General features: G+C 37.3%; 3 protein-coding genes across 3 annotated transcripts; all 3 read left to right on the forward strand.

The window, feature by feature from the left end:
* Positions 1 to 2,685: 2,685 nt before the first annotated feature.
* On the forward strand, positions 2,686 to 6,987 carry LOC124505880 (putative olfactory receptor 8G2). The gene is made up of 2 exons (XM_047071946.1): positions 2,686 to 2,734; positions 6,029 to 6,987. The coding sequence occupies exons 1-2, from the start codon at positions 2,686 to 2,688 to the stop codon at positions 6,985 to 6,987; spliced, it is 1,008 nt and encodes a 335-aa protein (XP_046927902.1).
* A 12,819-nt stretch (positions 6,988 to 19,806) lies between these two features.
* On the forward strand, positions 19,807 to 20,802 carry LOC124505354 (olfactory receptor 8G1-like). Its single transcript, XM_047071295.1, has one exon. The coding sequence runs from the start codon at positions 19,807 to 19,809 to the stop codon at positions 20,800 to 20,802; it is 996 nt and encodes a 331-aa protein (XP_046927251.1).
* A 4,884-nt stretch (positions 20,803 to 25,686) lies between these two features.
* LOC124506392 (olfactory receptor 149-like) lies at positions 25,687 to 26,625 on the forward strand. Its single transcript, XM_047072443.1, has one exon. The coding sequence runs from the start codon at positions 25,687 to 25,689 to the stop codon at positions 26,623 to 26,625; it is 939 nt and encodes a 312-aa protein (XP_046928399.1).
* Positions 26,626 to 27,501: the final 876 nt, after the last annotated feature.

Consider the following 27,501-nt stretch of genomic DNA (forward strand, 5'->3'; position numbering starts at 1 on the left):
CTTACCCTGTAACTCTATCCAATTATGTATAGATCTGACTTTGAATCAAGTAAGTATATTACCTACTTATGCATAAAATAAACATATTTTATAAAAGAAAAATGGTTCAATTAATTATTTAAAAATTCTGGCCCTATTGGGGCGCGTGGGTGGCTCAGTTGGTTAAGTGTCTAACTTCACTCAGGTCATGATCTCACAGCTTGTGAGTTTGAGCCCCACACTGGGCTTTGTGCTGCTGGTAGGGAGCCTGCTTGGGATTCTTGCTCTCTCCTCCCTCTCTGCCCCTTCTCGACTCGTGCTTTCTCTCTCTCTCAAAATAGATAAATCAACTTAAAAAAAATTCTGGCCCTATTAAAAGAAAGATACCCTGTCAGGATGTGCCCTGATCCTCTTAAACCTGCTATTCACTGTATGGACTGTGAACCAAACCCACTGGCTAGGAGCTTGTAAGAAATGCAGAATCTCAAACCCCATTCAGACCTGCTGGACCAGAACCTACATTAAAAAAAAAATTCAGGTGATCCCGTGAAAAATCTTTAACACTAATTGATAAATCCAAAATTGACAAAGAATCCCTAGAATGGACATCTAGAAGGAAAAAGTTAGACACCTGGGAAATGCTAACAGCAATTGCTTCTTTTCTCAAAGTCTTGTTCCTTGAGACACGGAAATCCTCAAGAGTGTTTGTCTCCTTGTTGTTTGGTGCATGGCATGCCTGAATCCAGGACCAACCTTCAGAGCGCACTGGTCAGAACGGCTCAGGGGGCTAAGAAGCAGAGGAGTTTGCTACCCTGAAGCTGGAGAAATGCAGACTGAAGACCTACAATTGGGGACACTGACCTGTGACCTCAAAGATTATGATTCACCAATTCTGGCGTTAGAATAGGAAATCTGTAATACAAATCTCCCCAGATGAGAGCATTTGGACAGCTGACAAATTAAAAGTTTTGAGAATATTTCTAAAGGTCTAGAAACCATTAAGAAAAGAATTTTTATCAGTATCAAATATGTGGATGGAAAGGAGGCAGTGGCAATAACAAGTAAAGCAACTGCATATGTAAGATAATAGTTGAGATAACATTCAAAATTGGTAATCTAAAAATAGCGGGATGTATGAATTATTTAGAGCTGTGGAGGTAATCTTGGGGAGAAGAAATGGAAAGAGAAACTGTTTATCAGAGCTCCTCTACTGAGATTAAATTGTCCCTGGAGTAATGAGTGTAGGGAAGATGTTTCAGGAAGTTCTGATTCTCATTTGATCATGTTTATATTTCTACAGTCATAAGCTTTATAAATACTGTAGTCTCCCTAGGTGAGTCTGATGATCAAACAGATGGAGAAATCCTGAATTAGTCAACACTCAAATATGCTCTATATCTGATCATAAAGCAATAGCTCACAGAACTCTGTCTTACCAGCGTATCATGCTTCTTGCCTGTATGAGATGATGAACGGTGTCTGTGTCATGTCTACCTTGAGTAACTGAAATATTGGCCTTGATGTAAAATTTCTGTGAGTTGAGACAGACTGGATTGTAGAAAGAAAGGTGTTTTCTGATCCTACATGTAGATTTTAAATGGACACAGATTCTAGGAGAAAGGGGTATAGAGCATGAAGGACAGTCCACTAAAATATCTACCTTGAGCTTCTAGACTCCAATATTGTGACCTCTTGAGAATCATACTTTCCAGGATAGATCTGGTAGCTGAGCTGGTATTTTCCATGAATCCTGAGAGAACCCCAAATACAACCAAAGGATCCCATCCGTACTTTTCCATTTTGCCTTAAGATCTTGCTTCTTGGAGTTTAAATGTTATATCCAGGGCCCATTTGGTGGCAAGAATAACCAGAGAATAGCTGGGTCCGGAAGGAAGGAGACCTTCCTAATTGAAGAGTCTCTTAGGAATTCACAACAGGAAAATGGAAAGTCCATTGTATCTTGTTTTATGCAAGTTTCAAAATGGTCAAATGTTGAAATTCTGGGGAGACATATGGATTGTCTCAGGGACAATGTATCTACACTGTTACTCAACAAATCTCTTTTAGTTGTAGAGGAAAATAAGTCATCTTCTCCCTTGTTAGGCATGTTAGGAATTTCTCATGGGGTTATGGCAATATCTAGTAGATGCTTTTATATTCAGCCCCCAAGTTGAAATATTCCAAGTAATACCATTCTATGAGCACATTATGATATCTAAATACAGTTAGTAGAGGTCAATGAACACAAAAACTTTCAAATCTTACATACAAAAGTGTTTTCCCTGATTTTCTATTTATCCCTTGTCAGAAATCAGTTCAGAAAATTTCTTTAGAGTATGTTTTAAAAGTTACATGAATTCTTGACCTTTTAAATAGCTTGGCATGATATTCACTCAAGCTCTAACAAAATCTAATACTTCCTTGTTTTCAATCCATAATTTAACAAGAACAATGATTCTCACCTTTGTGACACTATCAAACACTTGAGAACCAATAGGGGAAAAGGGAAATTCTGAGTGTTTCTTTTCCCAAAGGTTGATACCCATGGGATGAAATTCTAGTGGGAGCCCATTATCATTCCTTGTTCCTAATCAGACTCTTGGCATCACTGCCCAGTGTATAAAATCATCATACCATCTCAACCAACCTTTGCAGAAGGCCATCAGCTACATTACAGATCAGGATCAGTGACCCCAAATTATTGCCATGAAGACTTTTAGTCTAAGGCCCCCTCAGCACCAAGGTGTCCTGCCAGGTTAGTACTCAGAATTATCTACCAGCATCATCAGATCATTTTTCCATTCAGAAAAATGGAGGACAGAATTATACATGGCTGCAGTTCTGGGGGGCAAGAGGGGTATGTCTGAGTATGTCCCAGTCCTTGACTTTAAAAGTTTTAGAGTTCTCTACTCTAGCACCCTCCCAGCGCACTCATTCTTTATTTCTACCTGTTAATTACTCTAATATTCACATTATCAGGTGAACAAAAAGGTAGACTTATCATCTCCTTGTCCCCTACTGAATAGAATTATGGCGAACACTTTTTTTTATTCACACCAGGCAGTGTGAAGACTGTTCACTTATATTGAGTCTATGTTAGGTTATGTCTAACATCCTTTTAACACTTTTATTAAAAACACGTATTTACTGATATTTGCTGTATGTGGCAAGTACTATGTTGCATTTATAGCTTAGTTGAAAAGAACCAGTACATAACTCATAATAATTAATGCAGAATTATATACATGCTAAATGTAAACATAAGAAACATCTTCATGAACATGCAGAAAAGGGTCTTATTAATTGGAGCTTTCACTATGAAAGCCCTTAACTAAAGGGCCCTAACTATTAAATAGATTTCACAGGGCACAGGGAATAAATGAAAAAATAAAAAGCTAAAAGAATATGATGAGAGCCAACAAAATGCTCTTTGTGAAATGGTTAAATCATGTAATACTTGCCGGGAAATGAAAAAGAAAAATTTTCTTTTTGTTACCAGATGATATAAATCTTTGAATGGCAAGGAAATTAGTTTGGACTTTATGTGAAGACTATGAAAAAGATTGATGATAGGAAGTTAGTATTCAGTGCAAAATATCAACTCTCTTTATTTTGTATGTGTCAGTGTAGGAAGGAGGGACAAGAAGATGTGCTAAGGAAAAAAAAATTAACTCTGGCCATCAATAAGGAAAGAAAATGCTGGTCAAATAAAATATAAAACAGAGCAAATTCAGAAGATTAAAATTAAATTAACATTGACATTATTAAGTTCTTACCAAGAACCATGAACTGTGCTTAGCACCTTGTGGGCATCATTTAATTTAGTTTTCATTGGAGACAGATGATAGCATTTTTTGTTTTTCAGAGGTCTGGAGATTGGATGTAATTATCCCAAGGTTGCACAGCAAGTATGGGGTTGAGTTGAGATTTCAATGCATTCTGGTCTAACTTAATTATCAAGACCCGCTAGAATTAGCGAATCATGAACCAGTGAAACTAGATGAGGTGATAAGGATGATTTAATCCCATCACCCATTACGTGCTTGTGTCCTTGAACAATATCAGCTTGGAAAGTGGTTATTCAGGCTGTGCTCAAACATTTCTGACTGTAAGATCAAGGATCTTTCTGAGACTGTTCATCTTTGTTGTGAAACCAAAGATTTCTCTCCAGAGTTTCAAGTAGTTAGCTTTATTTCACTCTCTTGGAGACATAGGCAATGAGTACAGTACTCCTTCTCCTTCTCCTTCTCCTTCTCCTCCTTTTTCTTCTTCTACTTCTTCTTCTTCTCCTCCTTCTTCTTCTTCTTCTTCTTCTATTTTTTTAAGGTGGGGAGGGGTAGAGGGAGGGAGAGATTTCAAGCAGGCTCCATGTCCAGCCCAGACCATGAGCTGAGGACCTGAGCCAAAGTCAAGAGTTGGATGCTTAACTGACTGAGCCACCCAGACACCTTTCCAGTACTTCTTAAATAAAGCAATTTGTTGAACAGTGACACATTGAACAGATGACAATGTTGAACATGTCATGTTGTCACATGCCCCATGAATTTTTGCTTTGCCAGCAAAATATCTTTGGTTATTTGCCCACTCTTAAAATGAAAAATCTCTAGATCATGTTTTCTGAAGTTGTCCAATTTTTCTATATCACATAAAGTATTTGACCCTAACCTAAAAACACTAATCTAACAATTGCTTGAATATTAAGAATATGAATTTACATTTTCTAGAATGTACTCATTTTCTTTCCAAGTCGAAACTCAAGGTACATTGGTCTTTAAAAAAAAAACAAAAAACAACACATCACACTCTAGATTAGCATTGAACATAACCTACAAGTTCTAATTGTATTTGTGCATGCACTAGTGATCCATATCTTCACTGTCTTGGAACTCTGTAAAAACCACACACAAAATACAGGATTATAAAACAAGACCAGGAGAGTAACACCTACAGTTTGTCTTCAAAATCCCTTCTCATATTTTGAGAATATAAATAATTTTCTGACCTCCACCACTTCAAGCAGGAAATCCAAGTTGCTTAGACCAATCATATCCACCCCTGGTCATATTGGTGGACAACATGACCTACATTTAAGCCATTATGTGCTAGCCTGGGGTTAACCAAATTAGAATAAGGAAGAATGGCTCTTTGTTCTGGGAAAAGCCGTTGAGTTACAAGCATGATGTCTGCCAAGCAGTAATGTTTCTGCTCTTGGGGTGATGGGCCTGAGGGATGAGAGCTGGTGCATATAAAGCAGAGATTCTCCAGTGGAAAGATATCAGTAATTGGCCATCCTTCAGCTATTTTGAGATGAGATACAGTAAGGAAAAAAGCTCAGACTAACATAATTACTTTTTGCAGACTTTTGAATCCTATGTTTATTCATTATAGAAAGCACATGCTACTATTGTTTATTCTGAATAAATCAAAACTGTTTGCCATTTGACTAGCATGATATTAATATATACATATAGAACATGGGAGGAAGAAAGAGGCCACACAAATAACAGTAGTAATGTCCCTTCTGACTGACTTTAAAAGTCTGGAAATTGGTGCTTTCTCTTAAAAAGTTATGAGATATCTTTTTTTTTTAAGTTTATTTTTTCATTTTGAGAGAAAGAGAGAGCTGCAGGGGCAGAGAGAGAGAGAGAGAGAGAGAGAGAGACAGGGAGAGACAGAGAGAATCCCAAACAGACTCCAAACTCTCAGTGCAGAGTCTGATGCAGGGCTCAAACCCAGGAACTGTGAGATCATGACCTGAGTCGAAATCAAGAGTCAGATGCTTAACTGACAGAACCACTCAGGTGCCGCAAAAAGGTTATGAAATTTCTAATTTATAAGGTTCTTGAAATCTGTAATTACTTCTCCAGTTCAACCAGAATCACTGATTGATCAGCAGGAAAGACTCAATAGATCCCTGAATTGTGAATCTCTTCTCATCAGGAATAATGATCTTCATGGAATTATTCTTCTCGTCACATATACTCACACAAACATATATGTGTACACACAAATACACATACAGAGGAATATTCATTTTTTTCTCTTTTAGAATCAGAACCTGCTGCAAAGATAAGGGACTCTGGAAATAATTCCACAGTGACTGAGTTCATCCTCGCTGGACTAACAGAGAAACCAGAACTTCAGCTGCCTCTTCTCATCCTCTTCCTAGGAGTCTATGTGGTCACGGTGGTGGGGAACCTGGCCATGATCACACTGATAGGGCTCAGTGCTCACCTGCACACCCCCATGTACTATTTCCTCAGTAATCTGTCCTTCATTGATCTCTGCCATTCCACTCTCATTACCCCCAAAATGCTGGCGAACTTTGTGACTGAGAAGAACATAATTTCCTACTCAGCATGCATGACTCAGCTCTATTTCTTCCTCGTTTTTGCTATCTCAGAGTGTCACATGTTAGCTGCAATGGCTTATGACCGCTATGCTGCCATCTGCAACCCCTTGCTTTACAATGTCGTCATGTCTTCACACATGTGCTTCCGGCTCACAGTGGGAGTTTATGTTTTGGGCATCGTTGGATCTACAATCCATACGCTGTTTATGATGAGGCTCCTTTTCTGCCAGCGCAATGTGATTAACCATTATTTCTGTGATCTCTTTCCACTCCTGGAGATATCCTGTTCCAGCATCTTCATCAATGAATTATTGGTCCTAGTCGTGAGTGCATTTAACATTCTGACTCCTGCCTTCACCATCCTTGCCTCCTACATCTTCATCATTGCCAGCATCCTCCGCATCCGCTCCACCAAGGGCAGGTGCAAAGCCTTCAGGACCTGCAGCTCCCACATCTCCGCTGTTGCCGTTTTCTTTGGATCTGCTGCGTTCATGTACCTGCAGCCATCGTCTGTGAGCTCCATGGACCAAGGGAGAGTGTCCTCTGTGTTTTATACCACCATTGTGCCTATGCTGAACCCCCTGATCTATAGTCTGCGGAATAAGGATGTCAAATATGCCCTGAAGAAAATTCTGGGCAGTAGAAAATGTTCATGAATAGAATCAATATCATAATGTCATATCAGAAGCAGGTCTTTCAGATTTGCTGAGATATGTAATGTGTTAGGTTTATTGTACACATTTTTGGAAATCCAATGACACTTCCCCAAAGAACACAATTCCTAAATTCCCCTCTAGGCCACTCCTTTGAACCTTATTACAGTGATTATGTGTGGAGAAATACTAAGAATGAAATCAAAGACTCTTGAGTATGAAAAGAGCCTCAGGTTTATGTTTAATAATAATACACACAACAATAATAACGATGATGATGATGATGAAGATAATAATTATAGCATATGTTATGACATCCTATGAAATTTGAAGTATTGTGTCAAGCATTTTAAGTAAATAACTTTATTTAATATTTATTCTGTCACAGAATGTGCTATTTTCCTTTGAAAGATGAGGATATAGAACCTTATTTGGTTTGTAGGTGCCCTGGTCCTAAACATAATAACGATCTTTCTACAAAATTGACTCCATGGCCCACAATTTTATTCAAAGTGGTACTTTGGCCCCGGATGATGGTGGATAAGTCTGGGACATCCTTGAGAATTTCTTTCTACATGTATATCATTTCCAGTTCCCTATGTGACTGATGCTTTCGTATAAATAATTTCAACGTGAACTGCACTTTTATTTCATGTGATACAAAGAAAATAATAAAAATCTTTCAAACCTGTACAGATCAAAGCCAAAACAGAGCAAACATGGAGACTCATTGTGGAATCTCTTTACAGAGTTTCACGTTATTATACTTGAAAACAACCAGTTTTGTCCTGCTCAGTTGTATCATTTTCTTGTGGTTCATGTTCTTTTCCCCAATAATTTAGAAAGAGTTGCCATTTCATGACAATTGTCTCTTTGAGACAACTCTTCTTTCCTTTCATATTTTGTTCTTCTGTTTTGGGGCATTTAAGATCTTGTAACTATACATTTACATAATAGTCTAAACTGTTGTCTTTTGTCTCTTCCTGGTTCACACCATCCACATCAGTATTGTCAGATCAATGTCCTGAGGATAATGTGCTGTTATTCACCTGATATAAAAAGTTGCAGTATTTACACATAGTTTCCAAATATAGGACAAAAATAAATATCTTACCACTCTTGTACCCATTATGTATCCACTCACTGATTGCAAACATTTATTTTCAAAAAGCCGTCATATTTACTATTTGACTTAATTTTCATCAGTTGTATGAAGCAAGGGAAAAAGGCTACAAGTGCACCACACACATTAGGTGTGATTCCTAGTCCAGTGTTCTGTCCAACAGACACAGAAAGACTCACATAGGACAAACAAAAAGAGTCCTGGTTGGTAGACCTTTGAATTACCTGGGCTTAAGCTTCTATATGAAATACAGACCATGTGAAAGGTAATGGTCTCATCGCTAAGAAGGGAAAAGCCTCTGCGGACCCAGAAAATCATGTTACATTTGGGGTGATGTGGCAAAGCTATGAAAAGAGAAAAGTTACAGAGGACAGTTCATGAATCACCTCTGGGTCACTGTCAGACATATCTCCTTATTTTAGTGAAGGGAGGTGCTACACATTTTTTAATCAGGGAAGTGAAAGAATTAGCTTAGCATGTTAGTAGTATCACACTTACGCTGGTTGGAAGATAATGGAAAGACAACAAGTCTGAATCAAGACCCATCAGCAGCCATTTGATTGTTCTAAACAGGACACTTCATGCAGTGACATTGGAGCTAGAAAGGAAGGAAAGTCTCAAGAGATTTTTGAAAAGTGGATTGTTCAGACATGGCTGAACCGAGGTGAGTTGAAGTTACAGGAAACTGTGAGAATGGATACAAATTTCTAATTTGGATTACTAAATGGAAGGATGACGATTGTTGAACTCTCAAGATTAAGCTCACTAAACCTAAGTAACAATTCATAGCGACGCAACTGGGACACGTAAGTCTTGGTAACATTCAAATTTCTGTCTCCTTGTTTCTCTTTATATATTCTCTCCTGAATCTGTACATATACACTGACACAATGAACACTATAGCTACTATGAATTTAATATTTTCATTATTGTGCAATCATTTATGGAAAGGTCTGTTCCTACCCTTCCCTTTTCTGACTTTAACCAAGTTCCAACTCCCTTCCCACTTCTTTCGTTCAGGACACATCTTAGTCTGTTCACTTGTAAGGTTGCTTTCCCGACACATAGTATTCTACCATAAACATTCCAGAATCCTGCAGCCACTGCTATTCCAAAGATGAAAAGCTTTGTAATGCATGGACATGTGGGACCTTGCTTGAATTTGAAAGAATTATAGTGGAAGGGATTCAAAACAAGAGATCATCTAACATCTTGTTCCTCAATGTGATCCATAGGCCAACAGCATTGGAATAGCCTGAGAATTTGTTAAAAATTCACAATCTCTAGCCATACACTAGATTTACTAATTCAGAATCTGCATTTGAATGAGATCCCTAGATTATTCTCATGCACACTAAATTTTGAGAAGCTTTTTAACAAATATTGATATCTGACCTTGGACTTTAAAATTTTGATTTAATTGCTGTGGAGTACACCCTTGGTATTGAGATTAATAAAACTTTTTTTTGATGTTTTAAAATGTGCATCTAAAATTCGAAAATTGAGAAACACTAAGATGCAACCAACCTTAAACTTCTTTAAAGAGAATTGAACCTGATATATTTAACCATATTTTATAAGAGTTTCCCTGATGTGAGCATCCAATTTACCTTGATTCAGATTGGAATGCTTTCAAATATTCCTATTAATGAAAAAAAGTCTGAAAATATATAATAAAGGAAAGGAATATGAAACATAGATGCCTGATAATAAAATACAGTAAAACCTTGGTTTGAGAACATAATTTGTTTCAGAAACGTGCTTATAATCCAAAGTGCTTGTATATCAAAGCGAATTTCAAGAACCATGGGCTCAGTTGTGATCACGTGACATTCGACCTCATGTACTACTTGTATTGCAAGACATGGATAATTTACCAAGTTAAAATTTTTCAGAAATGTTTGCTCATCTTGTGGAACACTCACAGAACAAGTTACTTGCAATCCAAGGTTTTACTGTACTGTCTTTAAATACACAATTTAGCAAATGGAATTATTAGTAACAGGGACCTCAAAAAGGCAAATATTATATCAATATTCAGGGTTCTTGTCCCATAACTTCAAAATTCAATTATACACAGGTTTTACTTTTGAATCAAGTAAGTATATTACCTACTTATGCATAAAATAAATTACACATATTTTGTGCGAGGAAATAAATGGTTTAATCCATTATTTTAAAATTAGTAACCCTATTCCACATAAGACACCTTGGCAGGATATGCCCTGACCCTCCAAAACCTGCTATTCACAGTGTGGACTGTGAACCAAAAGCACTGGCTAAGAATTTGTAAGAAATGCATAATCTGATCCTGCTGGATCACTCTCTGCATTAAAAAAAAAATCCTAAGGTGCTCCTGTGAGCAAATCTTCATCACTAATTGGTAAGTTCAGAATTGAAAAAGAATCTCTCTAGAAGGAAAAAATTACACAACTGGGAAATGCCAACTGCAATTGCTTCTTTTCTCAAGAGTTGGTTGCCTGAGACATGGAAATCCTCAAGAGTATTTGTCCCCACGTTATTTGGTGCCTGGCATGCCTAAATCCAGGACCAATTTTCAGAGAGCAGCGATCAGAAGTGATCAGGGAACTGTGAAGGTAAGGGGTTTGCTACTCTGAAGCTGGAGAAACACAAACTGGAGACCTACAATTGGAGACGCTGGCCTGTGTCACAGACCTGCTCAAAAAGTGGCTCAGGGACCAGTGGCTGTGCCTGCCGTCTTGGCACTAAAGATAGCGGAGTGTTGCGTCCCCAGTACCAGCATGAGTGTTTTCTGCTCTGAGAGCATGTAGAAATACAATTTGGAATTGAGGTTTCTAGGAAGAAGAGAGGTGACTGTGCTCATCTCACCTTTGTGATTTGAGATGATTAAGTCTGGAAGTAATTACCTTGGAATTCAGGCAAATATTCCTCAATACATTTATTGATTGATTGATCTATAAAATACTTCTGGCAATTCTCCTTAAGGTCCCAAACATTGTGCTACACACTTGGGACACAGAGGAGAAGAGGTCTGATTTGGTCCATCATCTGACTTCTAGGGTAGTTCAAGTCTGAAAATGTGCTGTTTAGAAATGACAGTTTTCTGAGAATGCAGTTGAAAGGTCTGATCAATTACAAGGAATTGGATAATGTTTCAAAAGTTTCTTCAATTTAAATGAGATTTGAAAAGGAAAATGATATTTAACAGACAACAGAGAGACAAAGAATTGGTAAAGCCATTTCATGTGAAAAAATAGCAAATAAAAAAAGGTAGACAGTTGAGAAAACATCCCATATTCCAGGAGCTGACAGAAGCCAAATGTTTTGTGGTGGAGGAAGACGATACAAAAACTAAGGGTGGAGAAGGGCAAGAGTGTGGATTTTTGTACTTAATCCTAAATTCAATTAAGGACATCTTTTCTCCAGTGTCCCTGAATGTGGATTATCAACTGGTTTATGGTTGAGTGTATTTTATCACTAACAATAAATAGCTCATTCCATTTCTAATAAATGTTAGAATATTTTTCCTTACATTGGTTAAAGGGTGTATATATTCATGAATGTTTCCAGCACATACACACAATGAACTCTCTTCCTGTTTGATAATGCAAGTTATCCCATTACATTCAAATATTTTCCAAACTCTTGATACTTCTGCATGCTTTCTATAGTGTCAATGCCCCTCCTCCTCAAAAAAAAAAATCCATAACTAATACAGAACTATGGATATAAATGGATATAAGTGTAGCACAGTGCTTCCTAGCCTCATGGCACACCTGGAATATTTAACATTGATGTGGCATAATGGGGTAAGGGGATGAGATAGTTTGTGGCTGTTGGTGACCAGCTAAGAGGCTCTGTATGTCCTAAGCTGCCCCCACTATCCTGAGGGCTAAAAAACAATACTTCACCATTGTGATCATTTCATGATATTCCAATTCTTCAGCGCTTGAGTTGGGGGGAAGCTATATTATCGATCTTATGTGGATTATTCATCATCATAGTCTAGCATTTTTATAAATGAAATCAAAATCTCCCATTCCCATTTCTTTCACCCACTATTCTATGGGCTTTACTGATTTAATAAGGAATATGCTTATTTTATGTTTCATAAGAATTACATTCAAACCACATACCGTGTACAGGAAGAATTTTTTTTTAACTTACGTTAGAAGTTAACAATTATTTTCTCCACCAAGTTCTAACTTGTTTGCTTTAACTATTTTCTTTTTTTTTAATATGAAATTTACTGCCAAATTGGTTTCCACACAACACCCAGTGCTCATCCCAACAGGTGCCCTCCTCAATGCCCATCACCCACTTTCCCCTCCCTCCCACCCCCCCATCAACCCTCAGTTTATTCTCAGTTTTTAAGAGTCTCTTATGGTTTGCCTCTTTCCCTTTCTGTAACTTTTTTTCCCCTTCCCCTCCCCCATGGTCTTCTTTTAAGTTTCTCAGGAACCACGTAAGAGTGAAAACATATGGTATCTGTCTTTGTATGACTGCTTGAACTATTTTCAGTGTCTGGGTTCATTTTCCTGGTAGTCCTTTAGGGCAGAAGTTATAGTTATATGATGGTATTGTTGATGGTACGATTTACACCATACGACGAGGGAGTGGCAATTTCTCAAACCAAGCTGAACTCACAAAAGGAAAACTCCACAGAGTTTGATTCCACAATGCTTTTTACAACTGTACTCCCCACCATGACTACTACAGTCCAAGTAAGTAAATGGTAGAAGGAAAAGCCTTCAATATTTATGATGTTCAGTGACCTTATCTCATTCTTTGATGTTACATGATTTATATTCTAAACTGGCTCTGGCCGGACTTTTTATTGCCATTACCATATATGCTGAATTTTTAATGACCAAACTTGAATGTAATAGACAGGGACCCCTATATGCTTAATTTGTCTTTATGTTTATAGGGGCCATAGGTTTTTTCACAAGCAAAGATGTTTTTCAGAGCCTTATATTGATCCTATGGACATTAGGTTATGCCAAATTATAGAAAATACATTTTTACACTTGATCTTAGTCAAAAGGCTGAGAAATGATTAGAAAATACATTTTTAAATAAATAAAAACTCAAATACATTTAGGTTCATAACTCTGAATCAGTTAAGGAAACCATCCAAAATTTTTATTTCTCTCTGACTTCACTCTGATTTTATTGCCACATTATGTCTAATTATAAGGAATATTAGGCCTCCTTAAAATCACATCTCTACACAATATTTTCTCTAGCTATTAGCACAGGTCTGTTGGGTTGTTTTTAAATTTTTTTTTTTCAACGTTTATTTATTTTTGGGACAGAGAGAGACAGAGCATGAACGGGGGAGGGGCAGAGAGAGAAGGAGACACAGAATCGGAAACAGGCTCCAGGCTCTGAGCCATCAGCCCAGAGCCTGACGCGGGGCTCGAACTCACAGACCGCGAGATCGTGACCTGGCTGAAGTTGGATGCCTAACCGACTGCGCCACCCAGGCGCCCCTGTTGGGTTGTTTTAAAAGTCAACTTCACTATTGATTATTAGGCTATTCCTCCCAAATTCATTTAATCCCTAAGTTAGATGATCACAACATTTACATCTTAATCTTTAGAAGGTATTGAAAAATATGTAACAAAATAGGAATTAGATTTTAAATTCTATTAGAGCAAGGAGTATGTCATTTTACTTTTCATATCTCTATACCTCAGCCCAGTGTCGGGCACTCTGTTGTCTCTCAGTAATTTTTGCTCAATTAAACCAAAGAAAGAGAGAAGCTCTCCATTTGAACCAATAGACTGACTTTAATTTCTTAATCCAATTATTCCCCAACAATCACCAGAATTACTCTGATAGTTTTGTTTGTTTTCTTTTAATTTTATTTTTAGAAAGTTCAGTTCTATAAACTTTCTCACCCTCAGAGATTCTGATTCACAATGTCTAGAATAGGGGTGGAAATTTTATATTAAACAAACAAACTCTCTCCAGATGAGTTGAGAGAATTTTGAAAGTTATGAATAAAGGAGTTTTGAGAATATTTTTAAATATGCAAAAGTGATTAAGAAAATATCAAAAATAGAATCCAACTACTAGATATCGGAATGAGAGGGAAGGTGATGGTTACCACTATAACTTTTTAATAAAAAGCAATTTTACCTATGACATGGAAAGTTTGTTTAATGTTCAAAGTTGATAATTCTAGAAATAGCAATATGAACACATTATTTAGAACTCTGGAGGTAACCTTCAGAAAAAAATGGAAAAGAAAAAAAACTTTACCGGAGATATTCTGCAGACATTACGTTATTGCTCAGGAACAGACCAACAGCACAGGGAGGGTGATTCAAGAAATTCTGTTTTTCATTATAATTATGTTTACAGTCATCATTTTTGTAAATACTGTAATTTCCCTAGATAACCTCGATCAACCATATTGAGGAATCCTTGACCACTCTGTGTTCAGATATGGTCTTCTACATCTGGCTGAAGTCTAGCACAGTCTGTAAAGCAACCAGCCCATGGAATTCTGTATTACCTACAGCTTATTAGTATTATTACCTGTGCCACCTGCCTATATGAAATAACAATAAATTGCGTCTGTGTTCATATTGAACAACTGACATAAAATTCTTCTGACTTGGACAAATAGGATTCTAGAAAGAAAGGCATTTACTGATCCAATATGTATAAATTAAGTAAAAACAGATATAAGGAGAAAGGGATATAGAGAATGAAGTCTAGCACAGGAAAATGTGCTTGAGTTTCTATAGTACAATATTTAAAACCTTTTGAGAATCAATATCATGATTCTCCTCTGATATGATACTAAGTTGGTATTTCCATAAATCCATGAGATGACCAGAAGTAGCCAAATGATCCCTTCAGGACCCTACAGGTGTGTTAATATACTGATTATCTGTTTAGAAGTTCTATCTAGAAAGAGTGCCTGGGTGGCTCAGTCAGTTAAGCAGCCAACTTCGGCTCAGGTCATGATCTCACTGTTTGTGAGTTTCAGCCCCACGTTGGGCTCTGCGCTGACAGTGCAGAACCTGCTTTGGATCCTCTGTCTCCCTCTCTTTCTCTCGCACTTTCTCTCTCAAAAATATACAAGTAAACATTAAAAAAGGAAATTATATCTAGGAAATGAAATATGTTGAAACTATCCCTATACTTGAGAGGGATATCTTTACACTATTCAGTTTTTTAATCCATGCATATGGCAAGTTTCTCTCCTTATTAAGGTTTTTTCTAGTTTCTCTCAGAATTAGTTATAAGTTTTAGTGTATAAACATTGCACAAATTTTCTTAGATTTGATGTATTTGATGTTTACCTGTTGTTATTTTATGCGATGCTATTTTAAAATAATTGTTTCACTTGTTGCCTCTTTCAAAAAATATGCAGAAATATTAAATAGATGGACAATTAAAGGCTTTGCAAACACTAGCCAAAAATAAATTTCATGATGATGTATTAATATCAGACAAAGGAGACTATAACCAGAACACATTACTAAATTTAAAAGGGGCCATTCCATAACAATAAAAGGTTTAATTTAAGGCTTGAACAACTAAAGGGATAAAGAGACAATCTGAAATTTGGTAGGAGACACTGACATACCTAATCCCAATAACCATTAGAATAACAGACAAAAAAAATCATTATGCATATGCAAAATCTAAACAACATTGTTAATAAGTGACTGTGTATTATTTCAATATGTGATTTATTTCAATAATTGTAATAATATATAGCACAAGACCCTCAAAAACAAACAACATGCCTTAAGATGCACTGGCAATACTTATAATAACTGACCTTATACTTCATTATAAAGAATTCTAAGCAATTTTCAATAATTTAGATAATTCACAGTATGTTCATCAGACATAATGAAATTAAGGCAAACATCTAAAAACAGGACTACCTAAAAAAAAAAAAAGAAAAAAGCCCAACTTCTGGAAAGGTAACAATTCACTTCCACATAATCCATGGAGCAGTAAAAATAATGAAACAGAAATTATATTTTAAAGTAAATGATATTGTACATTTGATGTATCAAAACATGTGAGATTCAGTGGAGTTTAGAGAGAAATGTATAACTTATATGTACACACTAGAAAAAAAAAAGCTGAAGATACTGATTTAAGCTTCCATTTTAAGAAGTTAGGAAAAGAACAGGAAATCATGCTGAAGAAATTAACAAAGAATAAAAAAAATAGTTATTAGAAAGTAAACTAAATAGAAAATAGACATATATTTTATAAAATCAACATAGCCAAAAGTTGATTTACTGAAATCAATTCATAAAATTGAAAAACTTCTAGAATGAGAAATCAAGGAAAAAGAGAAATACCATACTTTGCTGATTTTAGAAATGAATAAGCAGAAATCTCTGCATAATCAAAAATATTTTTCAATGTTAAAGAAATCATCATGAAAAACCCAATACCACACATTTGATCATTTTCAAAGTGGATGAATGCGTTGAAATTTCATTTTAGGAAAACTCAGAAGAAAGAAAAAATAGGTGGTATCTATTAAATGAATCCAATCCTTTGCTAAAAATTCTCACACAAAGAAAACCTGAGTACTATTCCATTCTCTGTATGTATGTATACATATACGTGTGTGTGTATATATATATATATATATATGTGTGTGTGTGTGTGTGTGTATGTGTGTGTGTATATATATATATGTATGTATATGTGTGTGTGTGTATGTATATATGCAATGTATTTTACAACTCATCCATCTATTCATCAGTTGATGAACATATATTTGAGTTGTTTCCAATTTGGTGTTGTTATGAACAAAGCTGGCATGCACATTTTTGTACAAATTGTTGTAGATATAAATGCTTACATTTGTTTTGGATAAATGAATTACTGGATTAAATAGATCTGTTTTAATTTTTTTACTTATTTTAATGTTTATTTTTGAGAGAGAGAGAGAGACAGAGACAGAGACAGAGACAGAGACAGAACATGAGTAGGGGAGGGACAGAGAGAGAAGGAAACACAGAATCTGAAAGAGGCTCCAGGCTCTGAGCTGTCAGCACAGAGCCTGACACAGGACTCCAACCAGGAACTGCGAGATCATAACCTGGATGAAATCTGACGCTTAACAAGAGAGCCACCCAGGCACCCCTGATTTTACATATATATATATATATATATATATATATATATATATATATAAAATAAATATATTTATATTTTTATATTATATATACATTTATGTTATATTATATATAATTATATATAATTATTTACATTTATATATATTTATAAATATATTTATATATAATTTTTATATTTATATATGTATATATATTTATATGTAATTATATTATATATCTAATAAATATAATATATTTATATTATATTATATTATAGTTATATATATATATATCGTGACCACTTGCTATTATCTATTGTTGGGAGCACACCTTTTTTTTTTTTTAAGTTTAGTTATTTATTTTGAGAGAGAGAGAGCCTGAGAGAGTGTGTGTGAGAGCAGGGGAGGGGCATAGAGGGAGAGAGAATCCCAAGCAGGCTCCACACTTGTCATCCCTAGATCTGTTTTAATGTGGACTTACTTTAATTGTTGGATTGTCTATTTCAATCTACAAGAAATTGCCAACTTCTTCCCCAAAGTGGCTGAACCATATTAGTATCCCACCAGTTTTGTATCAGTCCAGTTGCTGCTCACCAGCATCTGGTATTGCCAGGGTATTTGTGGTTGTTCATCACCCAATCCAATGTAGGTGTATAGACGTGTCTCATTTAGTTTTAAATTTTCATGTCCTTGGTGACTAAGGATATTGAGTATATTTTCATATACTTCTTGACTATTCAAATGCATTTTTGTGAGGAATCTGTTCATATATTTTAAACTTCTAAAAGTTGCTTGTATTTACATTAAAATTGCAAATATTGGAATACCTGAGTGGCTCAGTTGGTTAAGCAACCGACTCTCGATTTTGGCTCAAGTCATGATCTCACTATTGGTGAGTTCGAGCCCCACCAACTTAAAGCTTGTGCTTTGGGATTAACTGTTCATTTTCTTTTCTTTTCCTCTTTTTTTTTTAATGTTTATTTATTTATTTTTGAGAGAGAGAGAAAAAGAGAGAGAGAAAGAGAGAGAGAGCACAAGTGGGGGAGGGACAGAGAGACAGGGAGACACAGAATCCAGAGCAGGCTCTGGACTCCAAGCTGTCAGCACAGAGAATGACACAGGGCTTCAACCCATGAACCATGGGTTCATGACTTGAGCCGAATTCGGACGCTGAGCCACCCAGTCTTCCCGCTTTTCATTTTCTTAATGGTCATTTTTATTTTTATTAATATGAAATTTATTGCCAAATTGGTTTCCATACAATACCCAGTGCTTCTCCCAACAGGTGCCCTCCTAATTTTGATGAAGTACAAGTAAACAATTTTTATGGTTAGTTTTTTGTTGTTTATATCTTTTGTTTTTGTTATTATTCTTGTGTATATATATATATACATACATATATATCCTTTTTAAAAAAAATCTAAAACTACTCCATGATCTAAAAGATTTTCTTCAGTCCCTTCTTTCTGTTGTTTTAGTCTTTGTGCTCAGATCTGATTGCAGGTTTATATTGGAGCAGAAGTGAGATAGAAATTTTTAGATTTTTTTGTATTTTCTATATTTACATAAATTCAACTCTAACCCATTTGAAATGTTTACTTTGGTGCACGTAATCGTAAAATAATCTTTTTTGCCATTTAACTGAATAGGGAGGACGTTTGTAATTCTGTTTTCTAATTTTATGCCTCTGCTTTGTATCAAAGATGAAGGAACAGAAAGAAGGACTGAGATACTAACATTTCTGTTTCTGTAATTTGAAGTAAGTTACAGCTTATTTTGCAAATGATAAACTGTTAATCATGAAAAACAACACAGTAATTGATTATTTTCACTTTCTGATTGATAAATCTCTCCCAATTTTATGACAAAGTGGATAACATTGTTATTTCTCTTTTATAGATTTAGAAGGCAAGACACAAAGAGATTGATTGACTTGTTCCAAGGGTATCAGCTACTAACTAAATGACGGTATCAGAATCTGAATTTAAGGCCTGCCTTTTAACCACTACTCATACTGCTTTCTTTCAAGCAAAGGCAGAAGTACTTGGTCCAGGACCACAAAGCCACTAATGGTGGGCCAATCCACTTGGTAGATTTGTACAATGATAGCTGTAGGTGTTGTTTCATCTGAATAATAGTATTTAAACATCTGAAGACTTTATGTAGAGATTCAGATTTCCTGATAATTATTTTTAAAATGTAAAGATCTGAAAATCATAAGATCTCATTCATTTCTGCCAGAAATTAATTGCAGGCTATTAACGCTTAGAGTATTTGGTCTCCTCAAGGTGTCATGAGGCCAGTTCTACTCATCTACGCTCGCTTCTCTAAATATTTAGGTTTCTGAGCCTCAACTGAGAAATATTGGCTTGATTATTGTTGAAATGTTCAAAATGGGAAACACTTGGCAATTTTTAATGATTTATAAACATGGTTATTTTTATATAAATACATTTATTATATTTGAAAATGAGGCTTAATAAATATTAAATCATGATGAATTTCACTTATGTAAGTTGACCTAGAGTTAAATAACCATATAGACCAAGAGGATATCTAAAACAAGAATCATCTACATGGGGCATCCTACTCTAAATAGAGAATAATGAAGTTTTCCCAACAACCATATTTTTCTCTGTCCCCTTCAGAAACCACTCACGGGAACATGGCAGCAGAAAATCTTTCCACAGTGACTGCGTTTATCCTCACTGGGCTAACACAACAGCCAGAACTCCAGCTGCCCCTTTTCTTTCTCTTCCTAGGAGTCTATGTGGTCACAGTGGTGGGGAACTTGGTCATGATCACACTGATAGGGCTCAGTGCTCACCTACACACCCCCATGTACTACTTCCTCAGTAATTTGTCCTTCATTGATCTCTGCCATTCCACTGTCATTACCCCCAAAATGCTAGTGAACTTTGTGACAGAGATGAACACCATCTCCTACTCTGAATGCATAACTCAGCTCTATTTCTTCCTTGTTTTTGCTATCTCAGAGTGTTACATGTTAGCTGCAATGGCATACGACCGCTATGTTGCTATCTGTAGCCCCCTGCTTTATAATATCAACATGTCCCATCAGGCTTGTTTCTCCCTGATTTGGGGAGTGTATATTATAGCCCTGGTTTGTGCATTTGTTCATACAGGCTGCTTGTTTAGGGTTCACTTCTGCAAATTTGCTGTGATCAACCATTATTTCTGTGATCTTCTTTCCCTCTTAAAGCTCTCCTGTTCTAGCACCCACGTCAATGAATTACTGATTCTAGTCTTTAGTGCAATTAATATCCTCGCCCCCAGCCTCATGATTCTTAGCTCCTACATCTTCATCATGGCCAGCATCCTCCGCATCCGCTCCACCGAAGGTAGGTGCAAAGCCTTCAGCACCTGCAGCTCCCACATCTCAGCTGTTGCCGTTTTCTTTGGATCCGCTGCGTTCCTGTACCTGCAGCCATCATCTGTGAGCTCCCTAGACCGAGGAAAAGTGTCTTCTGTGTTTTATACTATTGTTGTGCCTATGTTGAATCCTCTGATCTACAGCCTGAGGAATAAAGATGTCAATGTCGCACTGAAGAAAATACTAGAGAGAAGAATATTCTTGTGATTAGAAATAACATGAGGATCATTTATTAGTCTCAGTCATTGTCTGTTACATTGTATGAATCAATATGTTTAATTTCAGCCCATTTGTCAATACACATCCTCAGTTAGTGGGATTCTATTCACATTATTTCTTACTCCTATGGCCTTTTGATGTCACTGCTCTCTGGATTTTTCTCCCATGAGTATCACTGAGACACAGATTAGAAGTACTAAGGATGACCTGGATACATGAACCCACTAATGCCACTACCATCACCTCCTCCCCTTGTCTTCGGTAAACTGATAAAAACTCCGTTTGCAACCATAATGAAAGTATCTTCCAGAAGTGCTTAGCCATATCCTTTTCTTCTATGCAGTCAAAAATATAAAAATCATAGCAATGTAATGACTGTAATCTCTAGTTTTTGCACACCTCTAATCTGGGAAAACCTCTTTCCCACTATATCCTACCCCGTACTTTCTTTTTCTGAGTTATTTCCTCTACTTCATACTTAAGAAACTTAAGAAACTTTTTTTCTCTCTTTCATAAGTAAGAAACATTTTTTCTTTTTATGCTGAAGGGAAATCTAACTTTTTATTAGTTCCATTTTTTCTTTTTTTACTGGTTATTAACCGTGGAAAAGCACAGAACGTTAAATCCGAGTTACAGGCCCATGTGGGTGTTGTTATTGTCCCCAATCCAATATCCTCTGCTTTGGCATCCGTTAATTAGTTTGCAATGATCTGTGTATTGTCCAAGTTCACACTAGACTGTAATCTCCATCAAGGTAGACCCCTGTTCATGCAGTTCAGTGCCATATCTCCAAATAGCAGAATGCCTGCTACCTAGAGGGTCTTGATAATTTTCTTGGTAATTACTTTCCCCCTATAAAATATTCATGTGAAAACTAATATTTATCCAACGTAGGTCTTCACCCATTAACCCCTTCAAGTGATATATGTGGCTTTCTGGTTTCAGTTTAAATCAATGAGGTGTAACTTTGGAGAATTCTCTAAGGATCTCTAAGATAACTTGTAGCATCCCTAGTTGTTTCTGTACAAGGACTAAGAAATACTAGTCCTGGGGTACCTGGGTGGCTCAGTCGGTTGAGCGTCCAACTTTGGCTCAGGTCACGATCTCACGGTTCGTGAGTTTAAGTCCCACATCGGGCTCTGTGCTGACCGCTCAGAGCCTGGAGCCTACTTCAGATTCTGTGTCCCCCTTGCTCTCTGCCCCTCCCCCACCCATGCTCTGTCTCTCTCTCTGCTTCTCAAAAATAAAGAAACGTAATAATAATAAAAAAAAACTAAGAAATACTAGTCCTGAGATTCTTCTGTGGCAAATCCCAGCACAGATATGGTAACCTGAAAATACCTGATTTTTTGTGTCATTAACCTGTCAACAATCAAGGAGCCCCTAAAGCAAGTCTAATTATTCATGAATTTAAGTATGCAGCCTTAGAGACTCAAAAAAATTAAGTAGATTTGACATCAAATGGGTCAACATGGCAAATCATGTGGTAGAATGATGTCTGGGGCCGAAACAACCCCGTCTGGCCACCATACCCAAATAATTCCACCTACTGGCATAGAGGAAATTCTTTGCTATTTAAACTTAAGAAGAAAGGGCATTAAATATTTAAATGTAAAGCCTTGGTTATTGCTTCCAGCAGTAGAGATACATTATACTCTTTTTTTAAAAATTTGGTCTTTGATTTTCCCCCTTTTATGTATTTTTATTATTTTTATTTAAGTATAGTTGACACACATTACATTAGTCTTCGGTGTAGAACGCAGTGGTCTGACAACTCTATACATTATGCAAAGCTCACCACAAGTGTAACTACCATGTCTTGCCATAAAACACTGCGACAATACCATTGACTATATTCCCTATACTGGATCTTTCATTTCTGTGATTTATTCATTTCATAAGTGGATGCCTGTACCTCCGTCTCCCTTTCGCTCATTTTTCACATCCCCTGCCTCCTCCCCTCCAGCAACTATCAGTTTGTTCTCTGTATTTATGGGTCTATTTCTGCTTTTTTTTTGTTTTTGCATTTTTTTCTTTTTAAGATTCCACATATGAGTGAAATCATATAGTATTTGTTTTTCTCTGTCTGACTTATTTCACTTAGCATAATACCCTCCAGGTCTATCTGTGTTGTCCTAAATGACAAGATCTCATCCTTTATATTGCTGAGTAATATTCCTTTATATTGCTGTGTGTGTGTGTTTCTACACAAGCATGCATGCATGCGTGTGTTTGTGTGTGTGTGTGTGTGTCTCCACCTAACTTTGCATTTGAGCCCAGACCAGTTGTGCTCAAAGGCCTCCTCTGCCCTGTAAGCATGCCCTCTTACTCATACTTAAACCCTTATAGTGATAGAAACTCAATCCTTCACAAGTTATTTTATCCCATTAATTTTTTTCTTTCTACACTGAAACGAAATCTAACTTTTTATTAGTTCCATTTTTTTTACTAGTTATTCACCGCGAAAAAGCATGTAATAATTCTAATTAGCAGCTGCTCATGAATTTGAAAATAAGTGTCATGTCTCTGCTTTTGTATGCAAAACGTCCCAGGAGCTTTCATAGTGGAAAAGTTTGAAGCTTTGGTCTGGAATCAGATCTGGAAAAGATCTGAGATTTAACCTCAGCTCACTTTGCAGCTATACGATCAAGTTCTAAAACTCCCAGTGCTTTTATTTCCTCTCCTATTTAATAAAATTGTTTTGAGACCTAAATTTAAACATAAAAGAACAAAAAATAATAATAAATTAGCATAGTACCTGCCAAATGCTCAATGTATATTACTGTTATTTTTATTAAATCTTTTTCATACAAGATGGTTTAAAGACACTTTACCGATTTATAATCTTCCTTTGAAAGTACTTAGCTTATTAATGTTTTTTTTTGTAAGGTGCATTTGCTAGAAAAAACCACATAAGATGATAATTAAATAATTCCTTATTATTGATTATATCCTGTCTGCAACAGTGATACTCATTGTAAATATCTACATAGTCTTAAAAATGTTTGCATCCTTGAAAATAAGGTGTTGCAATATTACCACATGTAAAGACAGGCAAGTAAAGGAGGCAAAAAAAAGTACTCAGCCTGAAGCCTTGAAGTCAAGATTGGAGTCCATTCTCCAGGCCAGCAGACTTGAAAGAGATGTAGATGTTTTCCATTTCAAAACATCTATAATTATTTTGTCTTGGGGGTAAATGTGGTTAATTTTAATCTAATTGTTCCCTCAGAACTACCACTGTGAATCATGAGAAATGTCCAAAGGGATCTGAAGGAGATGACCCAGAGGGAATGAATGTGTTCAAGTCTTGAGGGTATATGATCTTGGTACCTTATTTTATAAACACCTAAATCTCAGTTCCTGTGGCTGGGGTACTTTGTGTTCTTCTGGGAACCAGAGAGTGTGACTTGGGTTATCTTGTTATTGTACTACAGAAAATTCCACCGTGTTCCCTGTAAACAGGGTGCGTGTTCAGATTTCTTCTCATCTCACAGACATCTTTCGCTTCTTATTCACCGAAGTGTTGGGATCCAGTTGTTGGGAGTTGTTAGGTTTTTGATTCTTGAAGATGACTCTTACTTGAAAAGGACTGAGAAAACAAGAGGATCATAGATTTGTTGTCTTAGGGATAGTAAATTATCCCTGGAATGGGATATTTAATGGCAAGTTAGTGGCCATTAAATATGGAGTGGCATATTAATCACTGCGCGTGGTCACAGTCAGAGAACTCTTGAGTCTTCATTGACCAAAAGAGGAAATATTTCCAGGGCGAGGCTATGATGAAACTTCTTCAAGGACGGAATCCAAATAAGTCAGAATTTCACACAGACCATCTTCTAGTATGTCTAGAGTGAGTAACGAGAAACAAGTTTCTGGTAAACACAGGTGATTTTTTTTTTTCATGATGTCACTGACTCTTTCTTTGGAGTCTTCATTTTTCTCTGCATCTAGCATTGTAACTACATGTTGGTTTTGGGTAATTTTCTTTCTCTCTCTTTCTTTCCTTAAGTTCATGGCTTTATTAAAGTACAACAAACATTCAAACTACATGGCAAATATAGAGCCCGGTGTGTTTTCACACAAATATTCTCTCCTGTCTCCTCAGTGTGAGAATCCTCTGTCCATAAGTTGGAATTTGTCTGCAAATGTTTACTGCTCATACTGCTGCCACATAATTTCAGAATTTCTTTGGGGCAGGGCTGGAAAAAAAAAGGGGGGTGGACACCAGTTAATTCTTCATGGTCTTTGATTGGGAAGCGCCCTTGATCAAGTTGTCCTGTCAAAGAGATGGGTTTTCTATTGGAGTTTCAGCATCCAGAGGAGCCACCGCACAATTCTGCAATAGTGACCCCTCTCAGCTCAAAAGCACAAGAGAAAGAAGGAAAAAGTGGAAGCACAGCTGTGGGGGCCTCTCCTCCAGGTTTTACTTCCTTTTCACAACCTGCTTCCTTCTGTTTATGTTCAAAAGTTTTTAGGTAAATACATTTTGTGTCTTGTCTGGTGGTTTTTTTTAAGTTTTATTTATTTTAGAAACCTCTAGACCCAACATGGGGCTTAAAGTCTCAATCCTGAGACCAAGACTTGCCTGCTCTTCTGACTGAGCCAGCCAGGTGTCCCTCCAGAGTTCTTAATTGTAGTCTCTGGGGAAGATAGAATATAGTGAACTGAATCTAACTTGGCCCAAACCAAAGTTTTCAGAATACAGTAAAAAAATTTTTATTTTATCTTTTGATGTAGAAATGCCCTTACATAAGGTTTACTGTTGATTGTTAAAACATGAAACCTACACGTCCATCCGTTGGAGAGATTCTCAGTTTTACATCAGCGTTCACACTTTGGACACCTATGTTCTGTTTTGAAGTCCAACATCTGATGAAGATGGGGAATGCTTCAGTGGTGACCAAGTTCATCCTGCTGGGCATCCCACACACGGAGGATCTGGAGACTACGCTCTTTGTCCTGTTTTTGGGCTGCTATGTCTTCACTCTTATGGGGAACCTGCTCATCCTACTGGCGATTGTCTCCTCCACTCGGCTTCACATCCCCATGTACTTCTTCCTGTGTCAACTGTCTGTGTGTGACATATTTTTCCCTTCTGTGAGCTCCCCCAAGATGCTCTTCTACCTCTCGGGGAACAGCCGGGCCATCTCCTATGCGGGCTGCGTGTCCCAGCTCTTCTTCTACCACTTCCTGGGCTGTACCGAGTGCTTCCTGTACACGGTGATGGCCTACGACCGCTTTGTCGCCATCTGTTACCCTCTCCGCTACACAGTAATCATGAGCCACAGGGTGTGTGCCATCCTGGCCGTGGGGACCTCTTTTTTTGGCTGCATTCAGGCCACCTTTCTAACCACCCTCACCTTCCAGTTGCCTTACTGTGGCCCCAATGAGGTGGACTATTACTTCTGTGATATCCCGGTGTTGCTGAAGCTGGCTTGTGCTGACACCTCAGCCCTGGAGATGGTGGGGTTCGTCAGCGTGGGCCTCATGCCCCTCAGCTGCTTCCTTCTCATCCTCACCTCCTACAGCCGCATTGTCTGCTCCATCCTGCAGATCCGCTCTACTGAAGGCAGACGCCGTGCCTTCTCCACCTGCAGTGCCCACCTTACTGCCATCCTCCTCTCCTTTATGCCAGTGGTCCTCATCTACCTGCAGCCCACCCCCAATCCCTGGCTCAATGCAACTCTTCAGGTCCTGAATAACTTGGTCACCCCTATGCTGAACCCCTTGATTTACAGCTTGAGAAATAAAGAAGTAAAATATTCTCTGAGGAAGGTACTACAACAGGTAGCCTTCCTTCCTGAGCAATGAGAGAGATTAGTGACTACACTTCAATAGCACCACATTGCTAGGACACAGATGTTATCAATGGCCCTTGGATAGATAAAGAAGCTAAGGTTTGGAGCACGTGGGTGGCTGTCGGTGAAGTGTTCGGCTCTTGGATTTCAGCTCAGGTCATGATCTCGTGGTTTGTGGGTTCGAGCCCTGCATCAAGCTCTGCACTGACAGTGAGAGAACTGCTTGGGATTCTCTCTCTCTCTCTCTCTCTCTTTCTGTCTCCGCCCTCCCTCAAAAATAAACATTAAAACAATTTTTTTTAAAGAAGCTAAGGTTTGAAGTCATAAAGTGGATTGTTCAAAGCCACATAACTAATAAATTATGCTGCCTACAAAGGATTATCTCTTCCCATTTTGCAAGAAAGCCTAGTTCTGCTGTTCCTCATTCTGTTTTCTTTTCCTATTTTCCTCCTCCCACATCCTCTCCTTCTTTTCCCTTTTCCCTTACTCTAGCACTCCCTCATCTTGGCATGATTATCCAATTATTCTCTCAAATGCCTGCATCAGATACGCTGCCATTTGATGGTCTAGGAGTTTTTGAAATAGTGGGGGGGGGGGCTTCAACCACATTGCTCCAGGTGAGTTCTGTGACTTCTGGAATGTAAAGATGCTGTGTCAAGGAAAAGGGCTTCTCTGGATGAGACCTGAGGCAGGCTTGTTATGGGTGAATCAGAGATAACCTACAAAGCCTATCAGTCTTGGATCTAGAAACAGTCCATTGGCTGGGAGGTGGGGCAGTGGATGAGAGGCTAGAGAATGTGAAGAGGCTAGACAGGGAGAATCTGTGAAAGGGTGACTAATCCTGTTGTTTTCAGTATCAGAAATTTGAGTTGGTCTTTGAAATCTGCAG

This window comes from Lynx rufus, unplaced genomic scaffold (assembly GCF_022079265.1).
Source record: "Lynx rufus isolate CCGP_SWC_20201006 ecotype Redwood Valley unplaced genomic scaffold, mLynRuf1.p SCAF_9, whole genome shotgun sequence".
Classification (NCBI taxonomy): Eukaryota; Metazoa; Chordata; class Mammalia; order Carnivora; family Felidae; genus Lynx; species Lynx rufus.

Coding starts and splice junctions, on each gene's coding strand:
- LOC124505880 (XM_047071946.1), top strand. CDS start 2,686: ATGAAGACTTTTAGTCTAAGGCCCCCTCAGCACCAAGGTGTCCTGCCA. Junction 2,735..6,028: donor GCACCAAGGTGTCCTGCCAG/GTTAGTACTCAG, acceptor TTTCTCTTTTAG/AATCAGAACCTGCTGCAAAG.
- LOC124505354 (XM_047071295.1), top strand. CDS start 19,807: ATGAAGTTTTCCCAACAACCATATTTTTCTCTGTCCCCTTCAGAAACC.
- LOC124506392 (XM_047072443.1), top strand. CDS start 25,687: ATGAAGATGGGGAATGCTTCAGTGGTGACCAAGTTCATCCTGCTGGGC.